We start from the raw sequence: 12,112 nt of genomic DNA, 5'->3' as shown, positions 1-12,112 counted from the left end.
AATAATCTTCACTTACCAATTGCTCATTCAGCTTCTGTTCAAATTTATGGCAGTACTAAAAAAAAGAGAATTACAAGTGATTCTCAGAGTTGTTATCATTCTAATGTCTTGATGGTTATGTGATTGTGTTTTGGCATTTGGCAGCCAATGCATGCAATCTTTTCTGTATACTGTATAAAAGGCAAACACCACTCACTCATCACGAAATCTCCAGAACTGTAAAGCCTACAAATTTGAAATTTGGCACGTATGTTCCTCTTGGCTTCTAGGTGCTCGTTAAGAAAGGATTTTTCGAAATGACTATCAACTTATTAGTATTTCTTGTACAGTAATTAACACACTCTGATGCTAAGGAGTTCTACTCCCCCTTCCCACCTGAAAAGAACTCTGTTCCAACTGTCAGTTGCCTTGTATTAACACGCTCTGAAGCTAAGCGGTTCCACCACAAAACCGCGATGCCCTTATCCGCGCCGACATAAGTGCGGAGGCAAGTCCGCGGCGTCCGAAGCGCTAATAAAAAAACGACCCTATCGCCGTGACAACAGCGCGGTGACAGAAGGGCGTTCTACATGCTTCGTTCTTTGCCTCCAAAGGTAGCCCTCCTCCTCCAGCTGACAGCGGCAGCGGGCACGGGGCAAAGCGGGCTGCCCAGCAGCAGCAGCCCGCGGGAAGGGTCCAGCACAGCCGCGGGGGGCATCAGGAAGCGGAGGAGGACGCGGCAGCGGCGGCGGCTGAGGCTCTCCCGGGCCGGCGAAGCGGGCTTGCCCGGCGGAGGCAGGCTGCCCTCTTCTTCCTCAACATCATCTCCTTGGACGGGCGGCCTCCGCCGCCGGCGCCTCCCCCGGAGGAAGAGGCAGGGCGGGCGGCAGCGGCGGCTGAGGCTCTCCCGGGGCCGGCGAAGCGGGCTTGCCCGGTGGCGGCGGCCGCCCATCCAAGGAGATGTTGTTGAGGAAGAAGAGGGCGGCCTGCCTCTGCCGGGCAAGCCCGCTTCGCCGGCCCCGGGAGAGCCTCAGCCGCTGCCGCTGCTGCGTCCTCCTCCGCCGCCAGCGTCGGCGGCCCTGCTCGGCCCCCCCGCGGGCTTCCTGCTGCCCTCCGCGGCTGAGCTGGATCCTTCCCGCGGGCTGCTGCTGCTGGGCAGCCTGCTTTGCCCCGTGCCTGCTGCCGCTGTCAGCTGGAGGAGGAGGGCTACCTTTGGAAGCAAAGAACGAAGCATGTAGAACGCCCTTCTGTCACCGCGCTGTTGTCCCCGCGGTGATGACGCGCGATGATGACGTCGCGACTTTAGTGACGCGATTTAATCTCCGCTATTTTGCGTAGCGCGGTTTTGTCGTGCCACGAAGCTAAGCAGTTAAACATTCTACTCCCCCTCCCCACTGCTCCAACTGCTAGTTGCCTCACATTCCATTACCTCAGTTCAAACTGGCAGACATTCCACTGCTTCACTCAGGAATGGTCTGGCACTCCTTACAGTACTAAATGTCGGTACCTCACCAAAATGTCTATCTATTGAACTGCTTACGGACTCAAGGTGGTGGGAGCAATATTCCCGTATGTGTTTCAATCACCGACCACCACTGAGTCAATGGATTGTGAACCGAATTTCTCCTGCATAGCTCGATCACACAGTTTTGTCACGAAGCATGGGTATCCAGCTAGTATCCCATAGTCATTATTTGCTTCTTTCTTTCTTTGTTTTTCTTTGGAATCCGTTGGAGATTAATGTTTTTCCAAAGAAAAACAATTACCAACCTAATCCAAAGGGAGACTCCCTCCAAAAACTGAGACACAGAACAGGACAATGGCATCGCCCTCTTCCCTTACATCAAAGGCACCACAGATAAAATCAGCAAAATTCTCCACAAACACAATATCAAGACAGCCTTCAACACTGACCAAAAAATAGCCAATCTCTTAAGAAACTCCAAAGACAAGATCCAGCTAGAAAACCAAGAAGTCTGAAATACCATGCAAAATCTGCCCTGCAACATACATAGGACAAACGAACAGGAGAATAAATGCACGCATCACAGAACACAAGAACACAAGAACACAGTAAGAAAAAAAGGAAAAACTTTCTCCCTTTTCCAGCACCTTAAAGCTACAGGACATGAAATTAATTTTGAAGGAACCAGGTTAATCTCCAAAACAGAACACTTCAACAAGAGAATAATTATGGAAGCTATCAAAATAGAGAAACACCCCCACAACATGAATAAACGTGACGATACCTCCCACCTACCAGACATCTGGAAACCAGCCCTAGTCAACAAACGAGCACCACCCACCACCCAGGCCGTTACAACACAAAACAACAATGGACACACAGTCAGCACCAATCTACCAATCATGATACAGCCACACATCCAATCAATCCACTTACTGAAACAACCCCAGCACTTCACACACTCCCATCAAGATTTATAGAAAGACAGCAGCTCCGATCACATTTTAAGCCGAAAACACCAGCCTGAGGATGGCGAGTGAGACCTCGCCAAAATGTTGCCAAGACAATCTCAATCTTACACGGAAAACACACACAAATACATACATACATATATACACGCGCGCGCGCACACACACACACACACACACATCCAATATGCACAGAGGTATTATTCCCCCCTCTCAATCATTTTGTTGTTTTTCTCCTTTATGTGTACAAATAATTAAAGCAAATCCAATAGAATATTGGAATATTTAAGACAGTAAGTTAGTTTTGGTTATGTGTTGGATTTTTAATTATAACCAGTGAGTGAATGGTATTTTTCCCCCTTCTGTTTTTTGTAGAAGCAAGTATTCTGTCTCTAGAATATTTTTATACTTGCATGAAAGAACAGTCATAATATTATGTAAGATGCTATCATCTGAAAAAAAAACCCAGACTACGTTAATCATTTCATATAATACCTTTCTTATGAAAATATTTTTATTATATAGTCATTTTATTAAAGTTTGCAAATTACAATAATTAAAAACTAGTGTAAACTAAAAAAAGAAAAAATGGAAGATGCAAAAAGAAGAGAAAAAAGGGAAAAATAAAAAAATAAATAAAAATTGGAATATAATAAAGAAAAAATTACTTTTAATCACAAGTGTAAACAATTTTAGTAACTTATCACCTTCTTTTAAAATACAATAAATTGTCTCTTCTTCCCATACCCCTTCTCTTCTCTATTGACAAATCCATATAACTTTGTCATTTCAGTCTTTATGTCATCAAAAGTCCATTAAGGTAACAACATACCCATTTTAGTTTAGATCTAAAAAATCAATTTTCTATTCTTTCGTTTTACTTCTAATCAATTTTAGTCCATTCAAATAATGACACAGGTCTTGATTTCTTTTTTTTTTCTTTGTCCTTTCTCACAAGAATCCTCAAAACTTTAACAAATTATCCCAGCCATTCTCTTGGTTTGTTATTTTTATATCATTTTTAATTATTAGGACATCAGCTGGATTCTTTTCTAAAATCATTTTAAAGTCATTCATGTAGCCTATCATTTTAAAATATACTTTCAAATCAATCTTGATTGTGTCAGATAATACATGTTTCTTTTCTACAGCGTTTTTAAACACTATAGAGGTAGACACACTTAAGATTAATTTCTGTTCAAAAGTATTGTTCAATGTGTCCATAGTTAAAATATTTGCTTCATTGCATATTAGTCAAGTTTGATTCTTGTTCTTTAATTAAGTAATTAATTATTTAGCTAGTTTTTAAATTTTTTTATTAAATCCTCCCAGTTTCCTTTGGTGCGCAATTTTTAAAGTTTTATCTTGGTATGCTTTTTAAGCAATTCAAAATAAATGCAGTGTCCCAAGAAAAAGATTCTTCATAATTAATTTCAAAATCTGATTTCAAATTTATATGGACTGTTAGTCTCTCTGTAATTTTCAAATCAAAGTTTTAATTTTTTTGCTGTTTATTTCGGGAAAAATAAAGCAAGACCCTAAATTTGTATTTAAAACTTATTTCACTAAGGTTTGAAGGAAATTCGCCCGTGGTATGAAACCTGATGACCCCAAAGTATCTCATAGTTAGATTTCAAGCCATTTCCAAAAGTGATTAGAAAAGAAAGTATGCAAACTTTTGTCTGCATGATAACTCTGCAATTGATAATGTGTAGCATGCTACATTTTTATTATGCTTTTAGAAAGCTATTTTGGCTTATTCACATAATGTTGAACTATAAATCATGCCTTATAAAACATACTAGTTGGGATCAAATATTGACAGTGGCAGCATCTAACAACATTATGTGTACAGTAAAACTAGTCCTAGAGTGGCAGACCCAATTGGGCTGATAATAGAGACACCAGAGACTTGCAAATTATTCATTGATATATTTATGAAAGAAAAAGTGCAGCTAACCTTGAGTGAATTCTTAAAAATAGTTTCCATGAACTTTACAATTTTTCATATAAAGTGGACAAGAACAAAACCATAATGAACCTGTTTTTTGTTTTTGTTTGTTTGGTAGATTCTGCTTTTAAAAAATTGGGATAGTTTGGGGGAGACGTTAGATAAGTGTTTGTGCCTTTTAGTATTTTACTAGCTTTTTACTAGCTGGATTTCATGTATTCATTATTGGTAGCTATATAATCTAATTATTTTATATTGGATTTGTTTTGTGTAGGTTGCGGACTATATCCCACAACTGGCTAAATTCAGTCCTGATTTATGGGCCGTGTCTCTTTGCACAGTCGATGGGCAGAGGTATTGTAGCTTAAATATCTGAACCGATGAAATAATTTCAGTTATAGAAACAGAAGCAGAGACACCCTTTGAGGAGTTAAATTACAAATATAAGATAGTTCTGCATAATCCATGATGTATGTTTCTTATGGTACTAGAGAAAAGATAGGATTTTTAGTTCTGCTTAGAGCATTCCAATTTTTAGTAGAAAATAGGATGATGTTTCAGAAGTTAAGAGTTCCTTTTTTGAAATGATTCTATTACACCCCCTGTTCCTCAAAACAACGTCACTGTTGATAATTTACAGGCTTTTTGTGCATTGAATAATCCTAATTTAATTACTCATGCTATGCTACAATGTTATTAATTAGAGTTTTATAATCCATTCCTGGGGGTCATGCAAAACTCTTCACTTTTTTCACACACCCATATACAAATTGTCATGATTCCTTTCTTGATTTAGTGATATAGATATTACTGAATTTTATTGACATGCCCTGTTTCTCCAAGGCTAGAAAGCATAAAGCTACATTTTCACAAGCTAAAATCCAGTTTTGGACAAGAAATGGATTGTTGCAAATAATTATCCTTGGAAAATGTTATTCTAAAAAATAGAAGATACAATAGTATTAGAAATTACTTGTTAATGAGAGTTATGACAGATTTCTATGAACTATGAGAAATTAAAATTTATCTTGTCCACTTAATATTTTTAAATATGATCTGATTCACAGACCTTAAGCATGTTATCTTGGATCATCAGAAAAGGTCTTGAAAATGAAAAGGGCATCAAATATATAAGAATGTTTAAAGGAGAAATTAAAGTAGGAATTAACATGAATCTAATATAAATGCTCAGTGTTGTGCAATTCAACATATATTATGCAATTCTTGAATAGCCATTTTGAAACCACAAAGTTTTGTTTCCATAAAGATTTGAAGTAGTAGAAACTTTTTAGTTTGAGCAGATAATTTGTACAATTAGGAGAAAGAAATTCATTTTTTCTATTGGTTTTAATTATGCAAAGTGTCATTTGCTTATATTTGATCTTATTTGCACAATTTATTTAAAATGTTTTTAATGTTTGCTGCTCCATATAATATTGACATGCATGCTTAGTAAATATAAACAACAAAACATTTACTGGCTAAAAGGAATCACTGTTCAGCTTTGTTGAATGACCATAATTTCTGATAATATGATAAAGAATAATGACAATAATTTTTCTCTACATTATGCATGCTTCCATTGAATGATACAAATTGCTTATTATGTTTACTAATATTTTGTTTTGCTTTGTTTTATTTTATTACTGAATGTATACCCTGCCTTTCTATTCATACCATCCAAATTCTTTGGATGTTGAAATATTTTCATATGGTAGTTATCTCAATTCCTTGAATATTGAGTTTGTGTAGCTATTTAATATTAAGAAGATAACTTATTTATTTCTAAACCTATTTGCTTATGTTTACTCTGAGTATTGCAAGTCTCTCAAATAACTGTTCAGGATTTGCTACCATGCTTCCCCGAAAATAAGACAGGATCTTTTATTTTCTTTTGAAAATAAGCGCTTGGCCTTATTTTCAGGGAGGTCTTATTATTTTTGAGGTGCAGGAGGCTGCGAGCATGGTTACCTCATAGCTGCTGCTGTGTTGCAATATTTTCAGGGAGGGCTTATTTTAGCACATGCACTCAAAAGCCTAATTGGGCTTATTATCCGGGGAGGTCTTATTTTCAAGGAAATAGGGTAAGTGGTTTTTCTTTTATTTTTAATGTGGTGGAATGTGTTTTCCACCATATTAAAGATGAAATAGACTCTTAGGTGATCTTTGGTACAGCAGTGGTTCATAATTCCCCCCCCCCCAAGTCTTTGCTTTAAGATACACATTTTTTTATTTCTCAGGAAAAATGTGAGTGAATGCAATAAATAATATAGTATTTATTTTACAGGCATTCCATCGGAGATACCAAAGTCCCATTTTGTCTTCAGTCCTGTGTAAAGCCTTTGAAGTATGCTATTGCTGTTAATGATCTTGGTACTGATTATGTACATAGATATGTTGGTAAAGAACCTAGTGGACTAAGATTCAACAAACTGTTCCTCAATGAAGATGGTAAGTTATGTGTGCAATTATTATTTCTTAATATGATATGTAGTGAAATAGATTTGTGTGACAGAGGAGGTTAGTAGGTCTGGACATCACACGTTAAACTATTATTTTGTGCCTTACAAGTCAGTGTTGTCTCTTAGTCATTACCAGGACAAGTCTCTGCAGTTTTCTTGGTGAGATTTGAGAAGTGGTTGCTGTTGCCTGCTAACTAGGGCTGAAAGAGATTGATTGGCCAAAGATCACCTGATTGACTTTGCCTAAGGAGGGATTAATCTTCAAAGTCTCTACGTTTCTAGTCTGGTATCTTATCCAAATTGGCTCTCTACACCTTAAGAAGAATTCATCAAATTGCAACAGGTTCAGGAAGGATCATAAAGGATAATTGTGGGTCTAAAAATAAGTCCTTTGCTGGATGTTTTCAGCTAGAAGCTAAATGGATTTCTGTCAGAGATGTTTAATATAGATTCTGACACAGATCAAGGGTTTGGACTTGGTGGCCTAAATGGCCTATTTCAGTTCTCATTCAGATTATGACAGTTATGACAACATACTATTTCAAAAGATGGATGGGGAGTCTGTGGCTGGTTATATGTTCCTAAAATGCCTTTAGCAGACCAGGGCAGAATGGCAAATGGTCAGGAGTGCTAGGTTATTTTGTTTATAACATGTGAGGGGGCAGACTTAAATCATTCCAAATGAAACACAAACATACATTTTGGTAATGAGAACTAGCATTTGAGAATGCATTGTCACATAGCATATCATGTTGTTGCTGTTCTAAAATCAATGAGTATTATGCAGTGGTGGGTTACGACCAGTACACCCCGGTACGGGCTTACTGGTGCCTGCCGGGAGCACTGGCTACCGTTCTGGTACAGTGGTCCGGAGGGCCCATCCGCCCACCCATGCTCCTTACCAGTATTTGAGCTCTTTGGCGCTTACGTGCACGGAGCGTACTGCACCTGCACGACGCTCCCCCAAGCAGCTGGAGCATCGCAGGAGGTAGAGATGCATGTGTGCACTGCGCGCATCTGTGTGCATTCATGTGGTGGACGCCAGGTCCCGTTGCACCATACCGGTTGCAACGGGATCCGGAACCCACCACTGGTATTATGTATGGTATATTGTGTATGGTGCTGACCTATATGTTCAGTGCAAGATACATATTTTCCTTTATGAAGAAAATCACATTTCTTTTGAATTTTCTTATTGTCGGCACTTTCCCCCACTAATTCATCCACTGCAGATAACAGTACCGAATCAAAGAATTGCAAATGTTTTTGCAGTTGTTTGGAAACTGGTTCTGCTGTTCTGCAATTATTTCATAAAGTTAATTTGTGATCTCATTTGATTCTGTTCAGTATAATTCTGAACAGTATATTGAATGTATGGTGGAGAAGTGTGCATATTTCCAATCATTTTAATAGGATAAAATTAAGAGACTGCTTGGAAGATTATGCAGTGTTCCACCATGCAGTTGATTTCGTTGTATTTAACAGGAAATACTGCTGATTCAGAACATTAAAATGACTTATATCAGGTATTCAATCTAATAATAAAATTAATTCAATGACCTGCTACCTGCATTTTACATCAATTTTATTTATGCTCTGTAAATACTGTAAAGGCTCAAGAAATGTTTTTGGATATTAAATGGATGTGTGGCATTAGAAATATTTTCTTCCTTTCATGGTATCTTTCTCTTTGTGTGTGAAAGATTTTTCCTATACTTGAAGTATGGCATGTATAGATTTAATGAAAGATAGGAAATATTCATGAATTAGCTTCCAGAGATATCCCCAGAATTGTAAAATGAATCTGATACTTCTTTTTTTTTTGTAACACTATATACTCTTGGCAGATATTCACTAGTTCTATATTTTTTTTCTTTTCCTTTACCCCATACCTACTCTAAGGGTGTCATTAACTGTTGAATATAAACAACTGTTCCAAGCCTTGAGTTCCAAACCATTAGCTTCATATAACTAACTAAGCTTTTGAAAGCTAGGATACAGTGGCACCCTTGGCAAGATTCCATGTGTGCAAAGGTTTGCAGTCTGTTCCAAAAGACATGCCTCAAATGTTATGTCTAAAAATTACTACCACATGCTAGCTCATAATTTTATTCAGACTAGCGTGCATATGCTTTTATTGACCAATGCTAAATAAAGTATACTGGTATTTCTATATCAAAATGTCATCTTTGTTTTCAAAATACTGACCAAGAATGCAATCTTGAAAGTAGCTGAAATTCAGTATCCCTGCATTTGAAACCCTTTTAAATATTTTTGAAACCTTTGATATTTTTTTCAAAGATCCTTGAACCCATTTTGTACATGTTGTCTTAACCACTGATTACCAGCCTTTTTATAGGCAAACTAGAAGACAGTAACTTTTGTACTTGATATTGTGTCTAGGTCAATAGGAGCTCTTTTTTTACATACAGAATCATGTCTAATTGGTACAATAAAGCCCTTTCACATTGTACCTTAACTGGCCTTAGCAGACACTCCCTAGTTCAGTGTTTTTCAACCACTGTGCCGCGGCACACTAGTGTGCCATGACATAGTGTAAGGTGTGCCGTGGGAAAATTACTTTATATATAGTCAATATAGGCACAGAGTTAATTTTTTTAAACATTTTCTAATGGTGGTGTGCCTCGTGATTTTTTTCATGAAAAAAGTGTGCCTTTGCACAAAAAAGGTTGAAAAACACTGCCCTAGTTGACTGGGTAGGTACAGGCAGAAACAATTCATAGAACTATTGATCCTCAAGATACTCTAAGCCAGTGGTCTCCAACCTTGGCAACTTTAAGACTTGTGGACTTCAACTCCCAGAGTTCCTTAACCACCTTTGCTGGCTGAGGAACTCTGGGAGTTGAAATCCACAAGTCTTAAAGTTGCTAAGGTTGGAGACCACTGCTCTAAGCCACATATAAATAGTGACAGCACTTTGGATTACATTTGGAAATCTACAAATCACCAATGCAGTTCCTGCAGCAGAGTTCTGACGGGGCAGTTCTGTGACTAACCAGTGAGCACTCATGCCAATGCATTCTGGATGAGCTGCCATTGCCAGGTGATTGTCAAGGATAGACTCATGAACAGCCAATTGTAGTAATCTAATCAAAAGTTAGCAAGGGTGTCTTGTACCATGAAAGGCTATAGTTGGCACACTAGCCAAAGGTATGCAAAAGCCCTCCTAGCCATGACCACCATCTGCTCTTTCTGAGGGAGCACAGCTTCTACAAAAGCCAGAGATAGTACAGGTGGCCTCTGACTCAACAACCTTTCCATCTTATTTGGGCTGAATTTGTGTAAAAGATAAACCAGAAAATCTATTGAGTTTTTAAATAGCAAATTTTCATTGTTGATTTCAGATGATTAATGTTAGTAGAAATTTGATGGTCAAAATTGCCAAACTCTCTGATTTCATCTTTTAAATGAGCCTATAGAATCCTGAACGTATGTTGTTTGCATAACAACGTGCAAATGCCTAATGAACTGGAGAAAAAAAATGCAGATATTTAATTGTCTAAAGGTGAAGCATGATTAAATTGTCTGCAAGAAAATGTACATCTGGGAAGTGGATTAACTGTTTCCCTTCACGTTTGTGATTTCAGTTAAAAAAAACTTAGTAAAATATGGGATAATATGCGGAGATGATTTAGGTTAGTGACCCCAAACCTTTTGGGCACCAGGGACTGGTTCTGGGGAGAGGGTTTTTTCTACTGAATGGAGGGTGTGTGGTTTCATGTACTACTGCATCCCGCAGATGGGGCTTCATTTGTTTACATGATCTGGATTCTGGCATGCTGTAGACCGTTGCCGGTTTATAGACTGGGGTTGGGGAATCCCTGATTTAAATTGCCATGACCATGACCTGAGTTTGATAACAATCTCCCTTATTTTAACCAAATGACAAAATTAAAAGCATAAAAATGTATGAATTTGAAATATTTATCAAATCCTTAATTGGATTGAAGTTGTCCAACTAATAGTTATGAACAATCATAGTTGCTATTTCATTTTGGGATTGGATATACAGTAATATAAATGTTAGAATAAAACTGGAGGAGGATGTAAATAATGGGCAAAAGTTAATGTGATATTGGAAATCAGGTTAGTATTAAGCAAAGAAAGAAAACATCAGGATTCATCATCTTAATTAGATAGAATACGTATCTTTCTGTGAGAAAGATAGCTATGAATAGTATGACTAATTTGTGCGGAAGCTTTGTTCATTTAATTTATTGGGAAGATACATTTTTGTGATTAGATCCTTTTTTTATTATTTTGCAGACAAACCTCATAATCCTATGGTGAATGCTGGAGCAATTGTGATCACCTCTTTGATCAAGGTAAAATATGTACAGTGAATTATTTCTGGCTGTACTGTAAATAGTTTGTAAGAAATTATAAACAGAATTAGATTACATATAGACATGGGATTTTTTTCCTATATTGCTTCTTGCAGCCCATAGAAGCATCTAGTCATTATCACATGTGTGCCTCTGAAATTGTTTTCAGTGCTTGTTTTTCAGCTGCCTGTTGCTCCCCAAATTCAAAAAGGAGTTTTGGGATACGGAGCAAGATAATGTTTAAGGGGGAATGTTGCTGGTATGTTTCTATTTCTCTTTCCCCACCTCTTTCCCTTCTACTTTACAGTTTGAGACATTTTAATAAAATCCCAAGCTGCTTTTGAAACGGGGTTTGATAAAAGTTTCTTTCTTTGAAAAAATTAATATAAACATACCTTTTTAGGTTGTGGAATGAAATATTTTGATGTGAAAATATTGTATTAGACAAACTTGAGAGGTTTTTTTAAAATAAAGAATACCACTCACTGATAAAGTTATAAATTAAATCTTTTAGCAGTTTTAATACATAGTTTCATGTTTTGGTAAATTTATTTAAGAATGAGTTAGACTTATGCTTCTATTGAGAGAACTATTTTTTCATTAAATAATTCATTTTATATTTCAATTTATACATTCACCAGATATAAAGTTAAATCCCTTGGCACTTCTTTAATATTAAATATTGTTACTTTTGGAAGTAATACTTTTTTACTTAGAAAAATATATATTTAAAATGTTTGGCTTAATAATGAACAGTGTAGAGCTTTTAGACAGATTTCCAATTAAAGAATACATACTTTGAATTGCAGGTTATTGTTAATCTTTAAAAGTATATATTTACCGGTGTATATATTTATATATCACTAAGCTATCTCAGAAAGAGTTTTAAAGAATATTGTCCCTTCTCCTTAGTTTTGTAGTAGAGAAATCACAATTGAGAT

The 12,112-nt window shown here is 37.1% G+C and overlaps 1 protein-coding gene across 5 annotated transcripts in view; it reads left to right on the top strand.

Moving 5' to 3' along the window:
- The window catches only part of GLS (glutaminase), a 77,820-nt gene that overhangs the window by 14,048 nt on the left and 51,660 nt on the right, over window positions 1-12,112 (top strand). For 3 of the 5 annotated variants that reach the window (XM_087707801.1, XM_014060917.2, XM_014060916.2), the window contains exons 5-8: window positions 3,206-3,232; window positions 4,638-4,717; window positions 6,651-6,814; window positions 11,113-11,171. In XM_087707801.1, the coding sequence (XP_087563927.1) occupies window positions 3,206-3,232; window positions 4,638-4,717; window positions 6,651-6,814; window positions 11,113-11,171 (330 nt within the window). The remainder of the gene's footprint in view (window positions 1-3,205; window positions 3,233-4,637; window positions 4,718-6,650; window positions 6,815-11,112; window positions 11,172-12,112) is intronic. The other 2 variants (XM_087707806.1, XM_014060918.2) reach the window with 1 other exon arrangement.

The sequence above is a fragment of the Thamnophis sirtalis genome, unplaced genomic scaffold (assembly GCF_051295495.1).
Source record: "Thamnophis sirtalis isolate CommonGarterSnake01/CBP01778 unplaced genomic scaffold, rThaSir2_p1.2 scaffold_1, whole genome shotgun sequence".
Classification (NCBI taxonomy): Eukaryota; Metazoa; Chordata; class Lepidosauria; order Squamata; family Natricidae; genus Thamnophis; species Thamnophis sirtalis.
The sequence above is the reverse complement of the archived record's forward strand: the minus strand, read 5'-3'. Positions and strand labels throughout refer to the sequence as shown.